This window comes from Staurois parvus, unplaced genomic scaffold (genome assembly GCF_062004578.1).
Source record: "Staurois parvus isolate SC_StPar_1 unplaced genomic scaffold, SC_StPar_1.0 ptg000438l, whole genome shotgun sequence".
NCBI classification, from domain to species: domain Eukaryota; kingdom Metazoa; phylum Chordata; class Amphibia; order Anura; family Ranidae; genus Staurois; species Staurois parvus.
This window is the reverse complement of record NW_028318234.1, coordinates 1830395-1855076: the sequence shown is the minus strand read 5'-3', so window position 1 is coordinate 1855076 and position 24682 is coordinate 1830395. Positions and strand designations below refer to the sequence as shown.

General features: G+C 40.6%; 1 protein-coding gene across 1 annotated transcript in view; it reads right to left on the bottom strand.

Moving 5' to 3' along the window:
• The window catches only part of OXCT1 (3-oxoacid CoA-transferase 1), a 171848-nt gene that overhangs the window by 58096 nt on the left and 89070 nt on the right, over positions 1–24682 (bottom strand). Inside the window, exons 8-13 of the mRNA XM_089687812.1 lie at positions 18270–18377; positions 14422–14536; positions 11373–11467; positions 8136–8184; positions 4308–4380; positions 2646–2721 (exon numbers count right to left, since the gene is read on the bottom strand). Coding sequence (XP_089543938.1) covers positions 2646–2721; positions 4308–4380; positions 8136–8184; positions 11373–11467; positions 14422–14536; positions 18270–18377 — 516 coding nt within the window. The remainder of the gene's footprint in view (positions 1–2645; positions 2722–4307; positions 4381–8135; positions 8185–11372; positions 11468–14421; positions 14537–18269; positions 18378–24682) is intronic.

Here is a 24682-nt window from a genome sequence, read left to right as displayed (position 1 = left end):
AAAAAGTAACATACATTTTATTGCTAAAGGAAACAAATTCAATTTGCTGCAGACATTTAACGTTTTAATGCCATGAAAAGAGCAAAACTCTCAGCAGCCATTAAGAGAAATTAGGTGTAAAAAGAAGGTCGCGCACCCGCTTCTAGCGCATTAAGAACACTCAGGCTTAGCCATCATGAGCATCCAGATAGGTAGAAGTAAAAATGGAACAAAGCACGGTTCAGCAAACCTCATTCAAGTCCTGGTCAGCAACCAGAAAATTATACAATAACTACCATGCACTAATGTTACCTGCATATATTACTCACAAAGCTCAGGTAATTAAAGGGTACGGTAAACAGGGGTTTCAGCTAGGGCAGTATCATCAACAAGGATGAAAGAGGCTTAATACTTGAAAGGGAATAAAATAACTTATCGTTGCTCTTAACCAAAATACATTCATTTACGGATCTGCAACTGAAACATAGAAAAAAAAAAAAAAAAAAACACAGACGGTGACTAGGACACAACTGTTTAGTTCAATTTCAGTCATGAGGTCATATGTTCTCACTTCATCTTGTAGTTGAGACTGAAAATTCTTCTGCTACCACGTGACCCCTTCATTGCTAGCTAAGCCTATATACTTCTACCATGAAACCCCCTCAACAGCCAGCTAAGCCTATATACTTCTACCATGAAACCCCCTCAACAGCCAGCTAAGCCTATATACTTCTACCATGAAACCCCCTCAACAGCCAGCTAAGCCTGTAATCATTCTTCTACCATGAAACCCCCTCACAGCCAGCTAAGCCTGTAATCATTCTTCTACCATGAAACCTCCTCACAGCCAGCTAAGCCTATATCATTCTTCTACCATGAAACCCCTTAACTTCTAGTCAAGTTGGAAATCCCTTCACTGCTAGCTAAGCCTATGCCCCTCAGTTATCACGAGACCCCTTCACTGATAGCTAAGCCCATGTCCCTCAGTCACCACGAGACCCCTTCACTGCTAGCTAAGCCCATGTCCCTTGGCTATCATGAAGCACTTTCACAGTCAGCTAAGCCTATGTTGCCACAAAAAGATACTTACCAAGCTGAAGACCCCTTGACTGCTAGCTAAGCTTGGGTCCCTCTGCCTTCACAAGACCCCTTCACTGCTAAAATCATGTCCTTTGACTACCATTAGACCCCTTCACAGCTAGCTAAGCGTATGCCCCTCTGCTTCCAAGAAACTCCTTCACTGCTAGCTAAAAATGCCTAAAAATACTGATGAGCAAACAGGAAAGTACAACTAGAAATCTGAGCTCAAAAGTACTGGTTGAAGGCACTCAATCAGTTGCTACCTTTTGATTACCCTTTAGGGCCTCCATTTACATCTTTGTAAAGGTGTAACACTAACACACCTTGCATTGCCAACGCGTTGCACAAAATGGTGTAGGTTTGATAGTGAAGTTTGATATGTTGCAAGCCTATTCAAATGAATGGGCTGCCTTAACACAACACACCAGACCTCATCAGTGTGCATGGGCCCTTAAAGAATTACAGCCTTCTGTGCAGTGGAAATGTACAAACACGAAGGTCACACACATCCCTTTGGCATTTATTGTTCAGCCCTCGGGGGTACTGCATTTTGCTTTCTGTATAGCGGAAGTGAAGGAAAAATATTCTTAAGACTGGGTTCTAATAGAGTGGCCCTTTCAGACCGCCTGCATTTTTACCTAGGCCAGAGGAAAAAAAATATTCTGTCAGCTGAATTCTAGTTAGTTTGTTTTTTCCTTTCACACCATCTTATGGTTTCTGTGCTGTCCATCATATATATAGTTTCTGGGGTTTTTTAACCTTGATTTTTTATAATGGGATCTTGCAGAGAAGAAAACTGAGGCACAAGTTATTATCACTATTATTATACAGGATTTATAAAGCACCAACAGTTTCCTCAGCACTTTACAATATAAAGGGAGACAATATAGCAACGATACAGTTCAATCGAAGAGGGTTAGGAGGGCCCTGCTCCTTGGAGCTTACAATCTAAGAGGGAGGGGCTGGTGGTACAAAAGTTAACCATGGAGGATGAACTGATAGGAGAAACAGGAGATTCGGTTATTAGCTGAAGGCAGTGGAGGGATTGGCAGAGAGGGGTGGCAGATATGGAACGGTTGGTAAGGTGGATGAGTCTGGCAGCAGCATTCATGATAGACTGAAGAGGGGATAGCCTGTGATGAGGTAGGCCAATGAGGAGGGAGTTACAATAGTCAAGGCGAGAGATAATAAGGGAGTGAATAAGTTGCTTAGTGGTTTCAGTGGTTAAAAACGGGTGTAAGAGGCCTCTGTACTAACTATGCGACAGCAATTGCTCCACTGTGCTATTGTGTTCTGACAGAGATCGCACGCCCCACCCTACCCAGACAGAACACACTGGTCAGTGTTCACAGCCATTGGTTTTTCCAGCATGCTTCTTTGTTAGAAGTCGGCCATGAGATTGGCTTCTTTTGGACAAGGACCTGTACAAACGGGCTAAATATTGTCTGGTTTCTGCTGTGCTAGCTGATTTCGGCTGATATGCGGACCGTACGTAGGGGGTCTATTTCAGGAACACTCTCTCAGACAGCCAAGAATTTGGAGTGCAACATGTACAAAATGGTTAATGTGGACAGAGCATTACTTACAGGAATCATCCAGTTGGCCAGATCTCCAGATTTCGACACCTGCATTGCTCCCAGCATTGTCAAATCCACGTGACCACTACAGAATACATAAACTGCAGATTAAATAATGAACCATGCCGGGGACCACCAATACATTTTCAAACTGTGGACACAAGTATTTCACATGCTAGCACACAAGGTACCCTAGCCTCCCAGTTTACCACAATTTGTCTACCACAATGTTGTAAGAAGTTACAAATTGTGCATTTTTAGAAGAAGATAGACGCATTTAGCACAGCAGAAAAGCGAGACTGTATAGTGTTGCAGAAGTCTGCCTGGAGTAAGCCAGAAACTTGCCTAATGTGGCAAATGTGTAAGAGATCTGTGGCATTACTAACATCTTTCCTTGAAACATTGGATATGCAGCCACAAAGTAGGAGTTGGATTAGCTTCCAATACAGTTGTACAGGCTCCTCATGTACTAAACACTGCTTACTCTGATTTCACTGCACATTGTCAGCTTCTGACAGTGTGCATTAGAAGCTTCAGCAAATCAAGAGACCGCCACATTTCCAGGCTGAAGGACAACCAGCATCACCCAAGTCCTGTTCTTCCCAACCCAATTTTTGAGGCTCAGCATCACACGTTACCTAGCGTGGTCTACATGCAGATACAGATTGCCTAGTAACGCTCACTCCTCCAGACTGACATCCACCCATCAAGGCATTTTAATATTTGAAGAACTCCTCCCAAGAGCTAACCCAGTGCTTGCATCAGGGCTAGGATTCTTGAGAAGAACTGAGGCAGGGTGTTGTGATGTTTTCTGAAATCCCCTCTCACCAGCCATTCTCTACTGGAGCGGTATTGCATAAGAAAGCACAGAGAAGAGGGGAAGGTGATGAACCGGGGGGGGCAAGAGACATACTGATTAAACTTGCATACCAAACCTTTTGGGAAAAAAAAATGTGCAAAGCCCTTAAAATCCTTTTTTTCTAAGAATTTGCAACTCACTCACTGCCTTGAGTTTCAAAGTCCTCCCTTTAACCATTGTGTTACCGGTCAATCTATCGATTGACTTCTGTTCAACCACCTTGCTCAAAAAATTTCCACTCAATTCTTACAGCAGGAAAGTCTTCCCACTATCAGAATACAAAGACACATTGGGAAGGATTCTCCGTATTGATGGAGGAATTCATTTTGCCTTGTTATGGCTTACTAGGAATTTATAGGGATGTTTTTACCTTAAAGTAGAACTATAGGCAATTTCTTTTTTTTTTAAGTTTTGGAGTGAAGATGGATTAGGTTTCTATTGCCATCTGTCTCCCCTTTAGGGAGATTCACCCTCTCTATTTGTCCTATTTATCATTATCATGGAAAGGGAAAGTAAAAGAAAGCCCCAAAATTTTGGGCTGTCCCCAGAAAAGTAATAGAGGGGAATTTTTGTAATGCGGATACTAAAGGAATAGGTTTTCTCTCACTTCCTGTTTTGGCTAGGAGAATGTGTGAATGGGGGGGATTGGGTCAACATTTTTTTTTTCACTCCACCCACTGGTTGGAAAAAACAAAAAAACAAAAAAAAACACCACCATGCACACAGTTAATGACATACTATATCATCTTCTAATTTTACCCACAGAGGAGGCAGAGAAGAAATGAATTGCATAGACAGTACTGAGCCCTTACCCTCTGATCATAGCAAACGAGTCATCGCTGGAGAAGAACGATGCTCCTGGAAGAATGGTCACAGTTTCTTTACCTTAAAACACAAATATTGATTACTAGAAAGAAGTGTCCTCATCCAGTGTCAGAATCATAGGTGCCCAATACCTTCAAAGAGGCTCCTACTAAGTTCTCTGCATGGTTCTTATACTTGTTTAAAAGGTCGACTGCCTCTTACAACCCAATACACAGGAGATAAACAATCTAACTTCTAGCCGATTACCTACTAAGTACCTACTTACTTACCAAGGGTTTTTTTAATCCATGTTTAGGTGCCTAATAAATCCTAGTAGTGCAAAGAGTAACGTATTATAAAGCAGTGACACAAAAGATCAGATAAGTAGAAGCTGGCTGTTATGGTCTACTGACCCAGCATGCTAGTGCAGCCCTCCAGATGGGAATAACTATACTTCATTTCATAATGCACTACATTTGTGGTGGTTTTTTTTATTATAAATATTTATTAATTTACTTCCAAATACAAATTACAAAACACCTGTTTCTATACAAAAAAAACATCAAATGGAAATTTTTTATTGACATAACTTATCTATATCCCACTTCCCCTACCCTCCCTTTCCCTCCCCCCCCCCCCACTCAGCGTTTCCCTTCTCTAAAACCATTTCTAAAACTCAACTTTTTTTTTTTTTTTTTTACGAGGGGTATACATCATCATCATATATTTCACTTTTTCTCTATGTTCCTCCCATTTTTTCCACTTTATATTATACTTCTCCATCATATCCATATCCATATAATATAATCTTTCCGTCGCACAAATCTGATTCATTCTGATCAACCAATCTTCCTCTGTGGGCACCTCCCTTTTTTTCCAGAACCTGGGTATAAGACTCTTAGCTGCGCTCAAGAAATATCCTATTCCTGAATCCTTATAAGATTTCACTGAAAGCTTTGAGACATGGAGAAGACATAGCTCTGGATCCAATCTAATATCAATCTCAGTAATTTTTCTTACCAAGTATACAATTTTACTCCAAAACACCTGTATTTTTGAACACTCCCACCATACATGATATAACGTACCCACTTCTCCACATCCTCTCCAACACAGTGGTGAAATCTCCCTGTTCAATTTGTGCTCCACATTTGGTGTGATGTGCCATCTTACTAAACACTTATAGTTCAACTCCACTTCCCACATACTAATGTTTTCGTGGATTATTCTAAGCATTTTCCTCTGCTGCTCCTCATCTATTTCCCTTCCCATATCTTTTTCCCACTTCTCTATATATATTAGTTTTGTGCCTGTGTCTAAATTCGTTAATATTCTATAAATTTTTGCAACTGCGTGTCTCCCATCTCCCCGTGCCTCAAATAATTTTTCAAATGCATTCCACTCCTTTCTGGTTCTCACAGGTTTTGGGAGACTCCCAAAGAAATATTTCAGTTGATGATATCGAAGGTTGTCCATTCTGCTAAAAACTTCTCCCTTTTTCTGCTCCAACTCCCTGTATGTTCCTATTTCCTCACCCACCATTATATCTCTCAATTGGGCATCCTCTTTTATGATCCATTTCCCTGTGATATCTTCCTTCCCTGGAGCAAAATATTCTGAATTCCTTAGTGGCATTAACTGTGAATTAAAAACCCATCCATTTTGTCTATGTAATATTTCCCAAATTTTTAAAACAATAAAAGTGTACACACTTGTGTTAACATCTAGTCCTCTATATTGTGCAGGTAACCATATAATCCTACTTAAATTTGTCCCACTCAGTGTATTTTCAATTCTGACCCAGCTTTTCCCCGGGTTATGGGTCCAGTCAAAAATTCTCGCAATTATCACCGCTTTATAATATCTCTTAAAATCTGGGAGTCCTAAACCACCTCTCTCTTTTATTCTAGTCAGAATATCATAGCGTATTCTTGGTTTTTTATTCCTCCATATAAACCCCAACAGTATTTTTCTAAGTGTTTTAAAAAAGACCTCTGGGAGTTTAATTGGAATCATTTGGAATTTATATAAAACTTTGGGCACTATTATCATTTTAATCAGATTTATACGACCGATCCAAGACGGATTTCCACTCCCTAATCTCTTCAACTCTTCCTTAATCTCATTTAAAAGTGAAATATAGTTAGTTATGTACATATTTGTAATTGAAGCGGACAGTTTTATCCCGAGATACTTTAATTCTTTCTCTCGCCAAACAAAGGGGAATTCTTTCTGTATTATTTCTTTTTCACTATTTGTAAGGTTAATATTTAAAATTTCAGTTTTTGTTGGATTAATTTTCAAATTTGACAATTCCCCATATTCCTTCAGAATTTTCATTAAATTTGGAAGTGATATCCGAGGATTTCCAACACAGAACATCAGATCATCAGCGTAGGCCGCTACCTTATGTTCTCTATCTCCTATCTTTATACCCTTTATATTTATGTTCTTTCTTATCATCGACAAAAGTGGCTCCAACGATAAGACATACAGCAATGGAGATAAAGGGCAACCCTGTCTTGTTCCATTTGACATTCTGAGAATCTCCGATCTTCTTCCATTAACCATAATAGCGGCTGTAGGCCCTTTATATAAGTTACTAATCCACTTCCTCATTCTATCCCCCAGCCCTATTGCCTCCAGGGTGTCCATCATAAATCATTTGTGGTGTTGATATAAACACATGTATCCTTTTAAAGAATTAACCTAAAAGTATTTTATAATTTATATTAATTTTAAAATATATAAAGATATGCATAGAACATTCTGAATTTTGGGGCTTTTAGGAAATTGAGAAGGTAGGTTATGGCATGTACATTCTGTGATCTGAATTTTGACTTCCTGAATAATTTATTTTAAGCCTACCCACATAACAATGGGTACAATGACTAGGTAGCACCTACGGGTATGCCAGTTAAAAGGGCCCGTTTACTCAAAATTAATGCTTAGTCTCTACTAGGGCAGTCCAACACACGGTTACATACGTGCAAGGCTGCCACAACAGAGATCAATGCAAGGGTATTCCATTGGGACATCACTGCATATCTAAGTAGGCATTTAGGACTACTTTCTGTGTCAGGAAATCCTATGGCTATTAAAGAGGCGTGACTATTCTGATTTCTTTCAGATAATGGAGGAGGCAAAAATAAAAAAACACTCCACCCAAAAATGAGTGTAGACACCTTTCACCTCAAGGGCAGTGGGTGCACCCTTCCCCCATTCTCAATCTAAGCAAAGGATTATTTTGAAGGGGACTTTCTCTTTATTATTATAAAAAAAGTTGATCACATACATGTACTTATATGGAGTACATAAATACAAGTTTGTATCAGCTCCCCCACACTTTTTCCCTGAGCATTTTCTTTTAAAGAACTTCTCTTTTAAAAGTGGTTTCTAAGGCAGGCCATAGACGGGCCGTTTATCGGCCGAATTGTTGGCCGATAAACGAAAAATCAGTCGGCCCCGTTGCCGATGCTGCCACCAATGTCCAAGAAAAATGGCTGTTTTTCATGGATTTTCCAGCATGACCGATAAAAATAAATGAGATCCGCGAAAAACGGCCGATGGGCTGGCCCCACTAACGGCGTGAATATCGGCCAATTTTTCGTGCAGACTAAAATCCGGCCGATAAACGACCTGTCTATGGTCTGCATAAGAAAGCTCGAGATTTTCTGATAAAGAAGGGTCTTGTACTCTGCCCTTACTTCTTCAGCAGAAATTCAGCAAAAACAGATTCTTGGATATTTGAACTTTGTATATTATGCCTGATACCATCTGAGCAGCAGTCAGGAAACACAGTGATTTGTGTATCTGTATATTATAATGTACATTACCTGCATTGATGAGATCTGGATCCACCTCTTGTTCTGTTGGATAGGGGCCCTATAGAAATAGCAGTATTTGAACGAGAGAGTCACTATTTAGCTCAGCAACATGCAGGATACACAAGCATGGAATAATCCACACGTTCGTATGCTCACTATCACAGCGGTGTTATTTGTTCACTATAGCTGAAGTATTATGACCACACTGAAGGTAAAATAAAATTTCTCTACACAGAACACAAGGGAAATGCATACGAATCAAGTAAAAGTACTGCATGTTGAAAATTTTAAATCTATAATAAGGTTTTAAAACTTTATAGCTGGGCCATCATCTTTAAATGTAGCAAAATAGATATAAATTTTATTTTAATTATAAAAATTGTAATAATAATGTATTAGTAATAAAGCATATACAATTGTGACAAGTCATATTGTTATTTAAAAAATTGCCTTTCCATTTCAATCTGTAAACAAAATATCAAATTAATATTTGGGGTGACCTCCTTTTGCCTTCAAAAACAGAATTCATTCTTCTAGATACATTTGCACACAGTTTTTGAAGGAACGCAGCAGGTAGGTTGTGTCAAACATCTTGGATAATTAACCACAGATCTTCTGTGGATGTAGGCTGCCTCATTACCTTCTGTCTTTTTATGTAATCCCAGACAAACACCATGGTGTTGAGATCAGGGCTCTGTGGGGGCCAAACCATCACTTTCAGGACTTGTTCTTCTTTCCACTGAGGATTGTTCTTAAGGACATTGTCAGTATATAGATTCAATGCTGAGAAATACAGGCAGATACTTATCCATCATGCCATATTGTCAGGCAGGTGTGTCACTGGCCTCAAATTTATTCTGTAACAGACTGCTACCCCAAAATGTTGGAAGGCAACATGTTTCTATAATCAGACATTTCTGGATTCTTACTGCCTGATTATCAAAAGAACCATTTGGCCTGTTGAAGATCATCTTAGTAAATATTTACAACAGGGCATGTGGAACTAAAGCCTGCATACCAAAATCCTTGTCCTGGGAGTTCACACAGACCCCCTAGCGGTGGGGCATGGAGATAAAAGAGCCTCAGCCCAGATTCTCTGGTGACACGAAGATTAAAAGCACAGATTACATGGCTTCTAGCCAGAAGGAAGAAATGTTGACCTGGGTCATAGCATTGTTGGCAGTATAGCAGTGCCCCTGGTGGAGACGATATACTTCCAGGAGGATGGCTGGGGTAATAATATAATTCCAAATGAGTAGGGAGGACAGCCCTTTATGAGTTGTGGACGTTCGCTCATTGGACAGAGGACTACACCAGGCGGGTCAAGGGTGTGTGTGTGGGTGGTGGCTGAGAGGGCTTTTAAACACAGTTCTGACCATGCTTCCCTCTTTTTGTTCCCTCTTTCTACCTGGGACCCAGCTAAAGGATACTCAGCTCTGAAGACGAACTTAAGTACCGTATCATCTTTGCTTCTATTTCTATATACTCTAATATTGGTTTTAGATTTCTCAGCTAGTGTTTTACTTCCTTTGTTAATAAATAAGACCTTGCTTCTTTGAGCATTGTGATTGTTACTATAGCTAATGTTGCAGTATATTATGTCCATCAATATAGTCAGAGCTTAGAGATATATATATATATATATATATACATACATATATATACACACACACACTAATTATATGGACCGACAAAAGAGTACATAGTTTTAATATAAATAGGGGGATTCCAAGAAAACCAACCCCCCCCCCAATATTTTTCACCATACGCCAATGCCATTAAGAATTATCTTCAGCATAAAGAAGAACAAGGATTCTTGGAAGTTATGGTTTGGCCCCCAGAGAGCCCTGATGTCAGAGTTTGTCTGGGATTATATGACTAGACAGAAGGATCTGAGGCAGCCTACATTCACAGATGACCTGTGGTTAGTTCTCCAATTTGTTTGAAACAACCTACCCGCTGAGTTCCTTCAAAAACTGTGTGCAAGTGTACCTAGAAGAACTGATACTGGCTTGATGACAAAAGGGTGGTCACACCAAACATTTGATTTAGATCTTTATTCTGTTTGCTCACTATGCATTTTGTAAATTGATTAAAACAAGCAAGTAAAATATATATTTTTGAAAGCATTCTTACTTTACAGCATTTCTTCACACCTGCCTAAAACAAACATTAGCAAATACTGTACATATGCTTTAGTGAACCCATAACTAGATTAAATGGTAATGTTCAGACCTGACTGAAGTTTAGCTTTAACCCCTTCACGCCTACGAGTAAAACAAATCTAAATGTCTAAGCACAATTTTGCAAGGAGGTCATGGGTTAGTAAAACCGTACATATCACCACAACTACTTTGTACATCCAGGTGAATTATACTGCGTTTTTCTCAGGACAAATTGGGCTTTTATTTGGTGGTAAATGGCAATAGATATCTTCAGATTTCTTTTTTTATTATCAAAGGAAAACTGGCCCAAAAGAGGAAAAAAAAAAAGTTTTTTTAAATGTAGCGGTGTGTTTGTTACTACCATAACCTACCACCAAAGAGCAACCCAAAATAGATTTTCCAGTTCTTGACGATCGCAGCGATACCATATATGTGTATGTTATTTGTTGTTTGTACTTGTACTACAGCCCAGAAACAATAGTGCGCATTTTGTTTTGTTTTTGTTTTTTTTAACTAAAAACACACAGACACTGACACCACATTTTTTTTTTCTAAATCCTGACCTTTGACCCTGACACTTAACTAGATCAAACCTCGATCTAGATATTTTTTTCTTTATTTTTTAATATTTATTTTACAAACATTTTTTTTTCACCTCTATGCCAGGAGTTAGAGAGATAAAATGTATCTCTCTCCTTCGTTCATAGAGAGAGAGAAAAACAAGGTGCAGTGACTGATCACTGTGATAGCCAATCAGAGGCTATCACAGCGATCATGTGACCCAGAATCAGTAGTCCCAGGTCCTGATTGTTAGAACAGGACCCGGGGCTCTCAATGACACCCCGGTCTTTATGCTGGGAGCGCGCTGTGCGGCGTGCTCCCAGCACAAAGACAGGTACGCAAATATGAAGCCCCACGGAAAAAATCCAACTTCTGTGAGGTGAGGCTGCATATTTGTGTTACATCGGAGTCAACAGGTTAAACTGATCTTGGCAAAGTTATTTTGGAGTCCCAATTTTTCAGCAAGTTGAAAAACGTTATGCAAATACCTATATTACATATTAAAGGAGACCAGACTTACCAAGCCAAGGACGCCATTTTCACTCTGAAGGTGAACTGTGATATCTTTCTTGATAAAGTTGCTGGCCAACATTGGAATGCCAATTCCCAAGTTTGCTGTATTATCAGTTAAGGATTAACACACAGTATATACTCAATATAGAAGTACAATAGTTATGTCACGTATTTCAGAAATAAGGCTGTACCTTTTTGAATTTATGCATAAAAAAAAATTACACTTGTACACTCCTGGTGGCATTGCCCTAAGGCCAAGCAATTTTTTATCCTAGTATATAATATGATGCAGCCATTACTATTCTGCGACTTGACACAAAATCCTAGGGAAGCTTTACTACAGAGATCTGTGTTCCTTGCTGCCAGGCAAATGTTCGCTAAAGCATGGAAAAAGTCAATTATCAATTTCTCTAAAGTCGAGCAGCAACCAAAGGGTACTATGGTATATGAGAAGCTCACTGCAATACTTAAAAAGGAGAAGTACAGCCAAAGCTCTTTTGGCTGTACTTCTGTGAATCACAGGAGTGCAGTTCGTTCTGCACTCCTGTGACCCGTTCCCAGCTGACAGCGGGCTGAAGTCTACTTTCGGCTGAAGTCACTCAGCCGGTCCAGGCTGGGAAAAGATCCTGACTTCAAAAGTTGGGATCCACCCCAGAGTCTGGAGCGGCACCAGCCTCTTAATGAGCCACTGAGAGCCTCAGCCGGTCGCTGTCTCCCCCTCCATAGCCCAGCACTCCAGTGAGCGCTGGGGGGGTGAACAGAGAACGGTCACCGACAGTCCCGCTCTCTGCTCAGAGCGGAGAGGTGAACTCAGCGATCAGGTGTTTGCTGAGTTCTAACCTTTAGCCGGCAGGGGACAGATGAAGACTCTAGCTGATGCTGCATCCACCTAGACAAGTATAATGAGGGGGGAAACCAAACAAAACCAAAAAAAAACAAAAACCAAAACACACACACCACTAAATCTCTTAACAATACCCACTACAAATTTCTTAAAGTGACACTAAAAAGGATCTTAGCACGGGGGCACCTAAGCAGGCTTGCTCCCGAGCCGCTGCTGTCCATTCACACATGGAGTACTGCTCAACCCCGCCCCCACTCTCTCCTCATTGGCTCACTGGCTGTGATGAACAGCAGCCAATGAGGGAGAGACTTCCTTTCTCCTTTGTATTTGTGACTGTATTGCTCGAATGCTCTGTAATTTGACCTTTCCCAATTACCTTGTATCTGTTGAAACTTCAAAAAAGCTTTTATGAAAAAAACATAAAATAATAAAATAAAAATGTCCTGAATGTTCTGTCCTTGGTTGATGACCCAAGTGTATAAGGATCTACTGCACAAGAATGGCAAGCAGTGCATGGAAGAATTTAGGCACAGGATCAAAACAAGCACAGTAGGCTGCTACCATCAGATGCAGGCAAGTATACGCCTGGGAAGGTGTACTAGTTTTAGCCAAGAAACTATGAGCAAAAAAAAGGTGCACTTTGTCTTAAAAGCATACCCCACCTTGGTGACCATTTTTTGATATTGCACCCATATTTACAGTTTGAGGCTCTGACACTGGGGAATGTGACAGTTATGAACATGAAACCATCCTATTCCCCAGCCTCAGAGCCTCAAACTTCTGCTTCACTTAACTGAATCATAGGGGCTTATCCCTGGACATCCCACTTTCTTTACAATGTGGCATGGATGTACATTGCTCTGCCCAGATAGGTGCACCATTTTTTTCAAAGATTAATTTACAGGAATCTGTGACAGGAAAGACTACAAGTTCCATCTGCAACTGCAGGAGAGGGACTGTTAGATCTCAATTGAACGCAACCCCTTTTAAAGTGAATATAAACCCTCCAATCCTTTACAGCCAAGGAAACTGCCATATTAGCCCGGCAGGCCAGAGTACTTGGTGTCATTCTGGACTCCAACCTATCCTTCCAGCCCCAAGTCCAATCTTTAACAAACTCGTGCAGACTCCACCTCCGCAACATCGCCAAAATACGCACGTTCCTAACCCCAGAAACCACTAAACCGCTCATCCACTCCCTCATCATATCACGACTCGATTACTGCAACTCCCTCCTCACTGGCCTGCCTCGCCGCTGGCTATCCCCGCTTCAGTCGATCCTGAATACGGCTGCCAGACTCATTCACCTTTCCAACCGCTCCGTCTCCGCCACCCCCCTCTGCCAATTCCTCCATTGGCTTCCGATTGCGCAACGGATCAAATTCAAAATCCTAACACTGACGTACAAAGCCATCCACCATACTGCCCCAAACTACATCACTGACCTAATACCCAAGTACCGCCCAGCACGCACACTCCGCTCCTCACAAGAGCTCCTTCTCTCTAGTTCCCTGGTCTCCTCCTCCCATGCCCGCCTCCAGGACTTCTCCAGGGTGTCACCCATCCTCTGGAACTCCCTGTCCCAACCCATCAGATTATCACCTACTCTCCTCTCCTTTAGGCGCACCCTGAAAACCCATCTCTTCAGGGAAGCCTACCAAACCCCCTGCTAACCTGCCAACCTCCTCCACTCTTCCTACCACTCCATCCCCCACAGCTATCTCCTCCTGTACCACTATCCCCTCCCTCCTAGATTGTAAGCTCCAAAGAGCAGGGCCCTCAAACCCCTCATGTTTTGCATTGTATTGGTATTGTTCTGTCACATGTTCTGTCCCCCTTTGTAATGTACAGCGCTGAGCGAACCATTGGCGCTTTATAAATACTGTATAATAATAATAATAATAATAATAATAATAATATTAGCCTATGCATGGTCTGCAGTTGCCACACGTGATCAGCCGTGACATCGGTCATTTTATAGCTTGGCAGTTGACTTAAGAGCACAACCAGTGTGAAATGCTGGTTTAGTTCCACTTCAAGTGCGTTTATCTTTTAAAGCAAAAGTTCAGTTTCTTGATCTACATTGAAATAAAAATTTCTGTTTCCTACTATGCTTTTTTCAATTGGCCTTGTCCATTGGCTCTGCTCACGAAGTCAGATTTTGCCTATACATTTTCTGAGGGCAAGAGTCTTTTTGTGCAAAACTGGATACCATACATTCCATCCTGGAACTCCAGTGCAGCACGCCGGATAATTGTTTCTCTTACAATATCTGATTCCTTCTTGGGTTTAGGTTTTGAGTTTTCATTTTTCCTTAGTGTTAATCTCTGTAAAGCAAAATAAAAATAAAAAGCACACAGATAATCTCCCACATGAACATCTGAAAAAAAAAAAATGAAGTATAATCTCTATAATAAAAAGGTAAACTTGTTTTTTGCACACAGTGGGTTTGATATACTCAAACTGGAGAGTGCAACATCTGGTCAGCTGTACACGGTAGCCAATCAGCTTCTAACTTCATTTCCCCCTGATGAAGTCACATGATGCGTAGGGGAGGGGCTCTGACGTCACGGCGTTGCATCGGAGAGGTTCGGCGATTCCAGCAGAAATCGAAGCAGAGGCAGACAGAGAGGCAAAGGCAGAGTATAACATATATCTACTGCAGATCTTGTATCCACTGCTGACCTGTATCACAAGAGTGCCATATACTGCTGTGTATCATCGCACCTGGCAGCAATAAATCACTTTTTCATACAAGGATAAGGCACCATGGTCTTTCTTCTTTGTTTCATTTGATATATATTCCCCATACTGGTAAAAGGAGTATACGAGGAAGAGGTGTCCCCAGGAGGGGAAATAGGAGATACCTATAGAGCCTGTTTATACTCATGCATGAGCAGCTGCATATGAAAAAGAGGAGAGCACAGGAGGATTCCAATAGATCTATATTATCCCTGGAACATCTTGCTTATGAGCACTATCCCATCAATCCTGGAAGGATTAAAAGTCTATTTGCCTAAATAAATTTGGGCAAATATTAAGGTGAGCGCATATTGAGATCACATGGCACCTGGAGGGAGGAAAAGGAATTCACCTGCACACTTGCACATATTCATAAGAGACTTTATTTATGCACTTTATTAATTTATGTACAGCCACTTATGTATTTGCACAATATTGATTAATTGATCACATGTGATATGTATCACCACAGATTATGATCTTGATTAATTCATAATATTATCTTATTTATTTTTTATAAGTCACAGATATTTATTTGATATAATATTATTTATGTATCAACTGAAGCACTTTTAGTGTATTTATAAGTGTGAGAATATTTTAAGTTAAGGATTTTAAATAGGAGTGCGGCACTATAAATTGATTTATGAATTAATTTATATAATTGAATAATAGCAACACAATTAAGTGGGTTTGTGTAAGTGCCAGCGAACCTAGTACACTATACTAACAGACAAGAACTAATAGTTTACTGAATACCTCATTCATAATAGCTCACAAGTAGTCACCTTTTATAGCTTCTAACTTCAGCTTGTTCAGTTAAGATTTGATAATAAAACCTGGAAGCTGATTGGTTTCTATGTAGAGCTGCACCAGATTTTGCACTCTCCAGTTTTATTAAGTCAACCCCTATGGTTTAAAAGGCTTAGAAACTGTTGTTTTTTTTTGCTGTCTGTTTCTCTGCCACGGAGATTTAAATCACTACATTTTTCACTGTCATTGCAACTGAAAAGGGAAGGAAATATGAAATCCCACCACAAAAAGATTAGAAAGGAAGTCTTCCAATGGAGACACCTCTTCTAGTGATATCTAAAATGAGATGTGTCTCACTTTGGAGATGTTGGCTCTCATTTTCTCATTAAATATAGACTGTTGTGTTGTACTTACAGGACAATAAGCAAATAGGCATCTTTTCCTTTATTCCTGTTTCAGCAACAACACAACCATGCTGAAAATTTTCCTCACTTGCAAACCTCACAAGAAAAACCTCACCTTTTTACTCACAAGACAAACCAAGATGGTAGATCCCTCAAGCAGAGAGAACATAGTTCTCCTATAACAAATTTTATTTAAGAAAAGGAAAACAACTTGTTAATGGCTGGATTTTGAGTCCAAGTGGTTAACTGCACCAGGATGAGGTTTGCATTGGGCCACAGAGGCATGGGAGCAGTTCAAAAGTCCCAATGTCCACCTATAGCCAGCCCTGAAACAAGACTCATCTAGGGTAAGAGAGGAACAGTTTATTAACTATTTGTAATTAAGTAGGCAAGGCACAAGGAAGGACTTGCTACATGTTCTATTTCCACAGAAGCTGAAGAGATACAGGCTGATCCCTGTTGTTACTGTACTACAAGACAAACATCAAGCTGTGCTTTCATCAGCAAGTGGACTGGCCATGAACTTTGTTTGATGGTACCTGAAAATGATTGGAAAATGAAACTCAGGGAACAGAGATCACAAGGCGAGCAATAGGCACTCTGTGGCAGCAGAAAAATAATGAGGAGTGAGCATCCCGTACAGTGATCTGAGCTGTTCATTACACAAGAAAAAGGAGACTTCTAACAAAGAATAATAAAGGGCATTTCTTTCCGATCACTGATGTGTACTTGTAATTTACTTCTGTGAAAGTCACTGTTTTGGGTTTAGTATAAAACAAATGTTGAAGTACTAGAGTAAAATAGACAACGTGAGCAAGTGAAAAGTAAAACTAACATGAGGTGCCAGAGGAAGTTTCCCCCAGCTACTCTACCCTTGTCCTGAATGTGCCCATAAGAGATGCAATCTTTGAAGTGTAGTACTACACCTGTAGGGGCCGCTGATTAGGATGGGTGAGGAAGACGAGTTCTTCTGCCAGCTATCATTGGGGCACTTTAAGAGCACCGATGCATTTAACAACGGTTCCAGTTAACCTGCATGCAGTGTAGGTACAGTATAGTCTTGGCACAGGTGCAAGGCCACATATATTCTTACATAGAGTGTGGCTGTGAAACTTTCAGCCACTTCTATAGGATAGTTGGCTTCTGCCTAAATTGGCAATACGATCTGACTATGCTGCATCACCTATCTCCACGTAAGATGAAACCAAAAAGGGGGTTATTTACTAAAAAACTGTATGGTGTCAAATCTGGTGTAGCTTTGCAAAGAAACCAATCAACTTCCAGGTTTTATTGTCAAAGCTTACTTGAACAAGCTGAAGTTAGTAGCTGATTGGATATCGTATGTACTCTCCAGCGCCTCAGGATATGCACAGCCAAAAGGGAAGCCAAGGGTACCAGGACAGCGACAACCAAAGGAAATGTTCCAGGGGTGCAGCCCTCCTCAAACAGGGAAATCAGCCACTGGATAGAGAGAAAACAGGTGGCGCACACACCTAGTGCATTATTCAAGGTTTATTGTAGGAATTAAATAATAAAAACATACTCACAGACGAAGCATGTATCTAAAAAGCATAGAAAAATGAAAATGGCCACAACGGCGGGCAAGGTGTTCTCACTGTCAGTGCGGTCAAATGTCTGACGCGTTTCGGGGACGAATCCCTTTCCTCAGAGCTGATGACCAACCTCTGATGCTGATGTATGATGTATGGACAGAAAGAGCCTCGCTGTTGATGCCTCAACAGCGAGGCTCTTTCTGTCCATACATACGCCGTTGTGGCCATTGTCATTTTTCTATGCTTTTTAGATACATGCTTCCTCTGTGAGTATGTTTTTATTATTCTTTCACTCCTACAATAAACCTTGGATAATGCACTTGGTGTGTGCGCCACCTGTTTTCTCTCTATCTAGTAGCTGATTGGATACCATGCACAGCTGCACCAAACTGAGTGTTCCAGTCTTTAGTAAATCTCCCTAAAAGAGTCTGCTGACAGGCTTCAGCAACATAGGCCTGGACTGATGTTTACCAGAAAAAAAGTCTACCCTTTTTCTACATTCATACCAGCCTCCTGTGTTTGGTTTATTTAAAAACAGTGGAGAAATTAAGTGGGCCATACAAATTTTATACAAAAATATATTTTACATAGACAAGCGAATGCTGTACCTCTATTTTCTTCTGATAGCTCTCTCCTTTAATAATCCTATCAACATAAATACTGGGAATGTGGATGTCTTCTGCTGCAAAGGTTCCAGTGTCAACAATTTCTTCAACCTGTTTTGAAGGGAAGAAAAGCCAGTTGAAAAAAAAAATGTGCACGCCTAGGTACAGATAAACATACTGGTAATGCCTTTTGAACACTAAACAATATTTACAGAGTTTGCACAGAACGCCCCCTGAAAATTTAATTTGTTGCTTGGATGAGTGGCTTACTGATTTTCCCAGAAATCTGCACTTGGATACAAGTCAGATTTTTGGCATCCCCTGCAACACAAATTTAATTTTGTTAAAATACTCCCTATGGGAAATCCCATTCCCAATGGGATGAAGACCCTGCAGATTTCCCTCATTAGAGCCCTGCAGGTGCAGCAGCTGTTTGATAATTAATCAGCCACTCCCATACAGATTCACTCTGCACATGGACACAGACAAACAAACCACTATTTCTTCAGAACAATAAAAGATAGGAATCTGCAACGAAGTTTGTTAAAATCCTTGCAATGTACATAGATCACCCAGAGTGACAATGTTTTTTCTTTCTCTCAACAAAAGAAATCCTGTACATGTAGAAAAAAACAAAGGCGCCATTGCTAGGCAACCTACATTTTCAAAATGTCAGCAGTCTCTGTCTTCAATTTTCCACTACAGACGAAGAACAAGCATGCAGATCACAAAGGTAGAATTCCCGATTTAGATTTGTGAAGTACTGAAGCCATTTGAGTAAAATGACAGTGCGGCAACTAAGCATTCCAAAGTGGAGGCCAGCAATAACAGCTGCCATATGTACAGAGTACAGATCTGCTTTATATGGAACTGCCATATTAACCATCGCCGGTTAAAGCAAAACACCCTTTGGTAGCAGAGCCTTTAACTGACTGGCTGTCAAACCCTGGTAGAGGTGCCAGTTGTAGAGGATCCACTTTCCATGATGCTGCAGGAGGCGTACGCGGTCATGAAACTAGCTCTCTGTAAGCTGACCATACATAATCGTCGGTGAAAGTTCCCAGATTACATACGTTCAGGTCACTAACTCACCAGTAGTGATCACAAGTTCTATCAAAAATTGCTGTACATTTACAGATAACACCAACATTATTATTATACAGTATTTATATAGCGATAAAAGGTTTGCTCAGCGCTGTACATTGTAGTGGGGGACAGTACATGGGACAGTACAGTAACAAAACAATCCACGAGGGGTTCTATGGCCCTGCTCTTTCGAGCTTATAATCTAGGAGATTGTACATAACATAAATAAGCACCGACATTATCGCGAAGCAGAAATCACTGGAGTCTCAAATTCCCAGCTCTACCTAAAGCCAAAATGTAAGGTAAGGGTTAGAACGCCTTTCAGGTTTTTTTTTTTTGGGAGGTTGCCATTCATCACAAGAGTTTTGGCTTTAAATAAACCAACATGTGCTCCGTTGCCAATTATACATGTTCCCAGCCATGGGGAATGAGGCCATTTACATTCTGATCAATCCCCTTGCCATCTCATAGAAGCACTGGATGGATGGTATTAAGGAAGGCCGCCCCCCAACCAGAGAATGCTCTACATTCTTTGAGAAAAAAAAAAAAAAGAACCATTAGGTGGAACACATTTCAGAACTTTCCTTTCTATTTCTGTTCCAGCAATGCAGCAATTTTGATTTCTTCTGACAAACCAAGAGGGTAGATCCCTCAGTGGAGAGAACAAGGTAAGCCGTGCAGGCACTCTGCACTATTGGTGTTTTCACATGGGCGTCATCCGTTTAGTCACATTTATGCATTGAAAAAAAACCAAAATGGATTCAGCTTACATCAGCTTTTACATCCACCCACTGGTGTCTTTAACCATGACTCAGCCCTGCTGTCAGCAGGGGGTTGGGTTCCCCATTGAAAGCAAAATTGTTTTTCAAACATAAGGAATGAAAAAAAAACCAAAATAAAAAAACCACCACACATTGCATGAAGTACCATATCCAAGCACGTAGCCCGGCAGGCCAGGAGAGGAAGGTGGGGGTCAAGCATTGCTCCCCCAAACCAAAACAGACAACATGCATTCAACATACCCATGTTGATGAGGACAGGAGCCTCTTACCCACAATCCTGGCCCAGTGTTTTGTTTTTGTTTTTTTTGGGGGGGTTGAGTGCTTTGACATTGGGGAAGGTGGGGGTGGCCTCCTAGTTAATGTACAGGGCACATTGCCATCAATTAATGTGGATCTACATCCCTAGACAATGTAACCGATGATTGACCTACAGTTTTTTTTAATCTGACAGACTAATCAAAAACGGTGTTGTGTGTTTATTACACGTGTCAATTTTTTGGTGGATGAGAAGAGGCACTTCCCCACCCATTCACATGGGCAGGAAGCTGGAATCTGAGGGCCCAGTTGTTAGTCACCCCCATTCCTCCATAAACACTGGGCTAGGAAAGTGACCCTTGCCCTCAACACAAGTTTTTTGGCACTGAGGCGCTTAGTGGTAGTTCATTGCAGCTTCCTGTCAGAATATCTGCTTGACCGTACATCCCGTATGGTATGCAGATATTCTGACAGGTCTGCAGGAGACCTGCATGGCATCAGCAATCTACTGATAGCTGGTGCAATGCTTTATAGGCTGGACAAAAATAATAAATGCACATACAAAAAAAAAAAAAAAAAAAGTACATTGTTTTTGTCCAAAAAGGTGAACTTATCATTTATCTTAACAATGACACCCACTGCAGACCATAACTGCACTGCGGTGTGGGAAAGACTCATGAAACACGGGTTTCCTGCACTGTATTCTGGTGTGAATGGCCTCTAATTTTTCACATGATCAACTGATATAATTCTACATTTCTAAAAATAGATCAAATACTTTCAAGTGTATCGGACCAATAGGAAAATGAGAGGATGGTTAAAAGTTTACACACACTTTATTAACTTTTAAAATATTTTAATCCTTTAAGTGAAAAATGTTCTCTGCTCCCTAAAATTGAAAAATGTACACTAAATCATTTCTGAAGCCATCAGAAGCAGGCCTAACTGCAGGAAGAGAAAATGAAAAATACTCCACTGTGGTATTTTTCTATCATTTTAATGCTTAACGGCTCAAAGGGGGTTTAGAATTTATGGCCTACTTCAGGTCTCAATCCATTTCTTTCAACCCCCCAGGGCACCACTGAGCTGTATGCCAAACCATTTTTTGTTCTTCATTCTCTGTCTCTTCTATTTTCAGAGCAAACCATTTCTGTCACAAAAGCAGTTTTACACCATTTCTTTTAGCCTCATTTCCAGTCAAATCTCCTATGGCATATTGAATCAGCAGTAGAATGTATTTAAGGGAAAGTTCAGAATAAACGAGGATCTATATTGCAGTAGGACGTCTGTTGGAGAGAATGGCAGTCAAGAGATTAATATCTGGAAGCACTATGTTTTTGTGTGCCTCAATATTTGCCCAATACCATACAGGCAAAGCAGAGCAATTTGTTAAACTAAAGGATTATGACCAGCAAAACCATCATCCAACCAGGGGCGGACTGACAACTCATGGGGCCCCCGGGCAATAGGGGATCATGGGGCCCCTGTGTCCTTGCCCAAACTCAAAAAAGCCTATGAAAAGGGTACCAGGGGCATCTCATGGGGCCCCCTACTGACCCCGGGCCCTCGGGCAGTGCCCGAGTTTCCAAATGGTCAGTCCGCCCCTGCAGAGAACCCCTCTTCAACAACTTAATTTTCTGAAGGCAATCCAGTGCAAAAAAGGAGACTGAATAAAGAAAACCCCTACAAAAACATCCTAAAAATAAATACTGTTAAAAAAATACCACTACAAAATGGGTGCACTTCTGAAGTTCTGAATCATTCATAATTACTTCACAGATAGCAAAACATACATTTAGTAAAGGAGATGAAAAAAACCCCCCCCCAAAAAAAACACAACTATCAGATGTTAAAATGTACTGGAATACCAGCAGTGCAGGGACAAGGTCACCCAGCGCCCAGGGTCAAGATGGCAAATTGCGCTCCCCCCACTAGGTGAAACCCCCAGTACAGTCCCCTTTACATCAGGATTCCCCGTGCTTCAGAGTTGTTTTCTATTCTTCAGGCTTATGAATGGTTTGCACCTTGTGGTGATCCCTCTGTATTTGCTCTCGTGAATTCTTCTCTTGATTGTAGACTTTGACAATGATATGCCCACCTCCTGGAGAGTGTCCTTCACTTGTCTGCATGTTGTGAATTGTTTTTTCTTTACCATAGAGAGGATCCTGCGATCATCCACCACTGTTGTCTTCCGTGGATGTCCATGCCTTTTATGTTGCTGAGCTCACCAATGCGTTCTACTTTCCTCTGAATGTACCAAACTGTTGATTTGGACACTCTTAATGTTTCTGCCATCTCTCTGATGGATTTGTTTCATTTTTTGAAGCCTTACAATGGCCTGTTTCACTTGCATGGACAGCTCATTTGAATTCAGGATGTAGGTTCACAGCAATAGATTACAAATGCAAATACCACACTTAGAATCAACTCCAGACCTTTTACCTACTTAATTGATGAAGAAATCATGAAGGAGTAGGCCATGAAACAGCTTTTGATTCATTCAATTGTTCAATTACTTTTGGTCCCTTGAAAAAGGGGGGATGGCTGATCTTAAGAGCTATAATTCCTAAACCCTTCCTCCAATTTGGAAGTAGTACATACCCTCAAATTAAACCTGAGAGTGTGCACTTTCAGCCAATATCCATTATCCTAGATTGTAAGATTATTCCTAGATTGTAAGCTCGTAAGAGTAGGGCCCTCTTACCCCTCGTACGCTGTCTGTCTTTGTTGTACTGTGCCATGTATTGTCCCCCCCTATTGTACAGCGCTGAGCAAACCCTTTGGCGCTATATAAACTCGTAGTAATAATAATAATAATAATAATTATAGAACTATAGCTTGAATATGTTTTGGTAAATACCTGAAAAAAAAATTAAATTGTTCCTGTGTCCAAATATATATGTACATACCTATACCTAGTTTTGTGCACTGGGGCACAGTCATGCTGGATCCAAGAAAGAACTTCAAACTGCTGCAGAAGGTAGGAAGTACACAAGTCTAAATTAGGCTTGCATTGTGTAGTATTAGATATTACTCTTCACACGAAACACTCATGATTGTGACTCAATCATTTGGAGAGGTGTTCACACATTTTGGCAATATAGTTTATTAAGTCAAATGACTCCTCTCAGGTAAGCAATCTTATTGGATGCTGCAAGCAATCATTTTATTCCCCGGCCCTTGCAGGACCTGCTGCTTGAAAAAACTCTGAAACTTTGTCTAAAAAAAAAAAACAAATTGTACATGAAAAGCAGCTACACCGTGCACCAGGAATCATGTACAAGCCTTGGGGTTACTCAATGCATACCAGAGAACATTTCATTAAATGAAGGTTCATAATAAAGTCAGCTTTAAAACGAGCCACCCTCACAATGGGGAAGCCCTGTTTGACACCATACATTTTGTCAGGAAGTACAATAAACACAAGGTTCATTACACATAGTTAATGGAAGGCATGGATGTAGACTCAAGAACAGTTCCTAGGCAACAGCAGCTTAGTTTAGTAGATGAAGTGCTATCTCTGTATGACTACAATGCCGTTATTGTCAAAGCCTGTGACCAGCAGGCATAGGTAACCATGCCATAACCTTTTTAATCATTTTACTTTGGGATAAACCGTATAGGTATTTATCATTCCAGAACAAAGCTCTGGTACCAGTACTGGTGGTGGTTATGTGCCAACCAGACATTTGTCAGGATTTATTTTTGATTATTAGACACAGATGCTGAAGAGCAACACCTGTCATTTTCGACAGCTACATATCGGGGATGATGCAAAAGGTATCCTTTCCGAAATAACAAGCAAATTAATCAAAGAGGATTGTAGACAGCTTTGTATATTTATTTCAGCACACACAGTAAGCGGTCGAGAAGCCATGGAGAAGATGGAGATGTCGGGAGGCAAAGGAACTACAACTCTGGCCCATCATCACTGAAACAGGGCAAACAGGCAAGTGATTCTGCCTGGGCAAGCATGTATAGCATTGAATGCTGTAACGTGCATAGCATACTCCAGAAGCCAATTCTACATGCTGATGGGAGGAGAGAATATTGTGACAGAAATGAAATAATCAGACTGCTGCTTTTCCTTTCACTGTTCATTCACAGACTGAAAAGAGAGACAAGACCTGTTAAGAGTAACTGAACTCCAACAGTAAAAAAACAGGAAAAGCAAGGGATATGCAGTATAAAAAATATATATATATATATATATATAAAATGGTGGTAAATCACTTGTCCACAGACACTATGCAGGGACAGTCAGAGTGTGTACCGCACATTAACACCTTTATT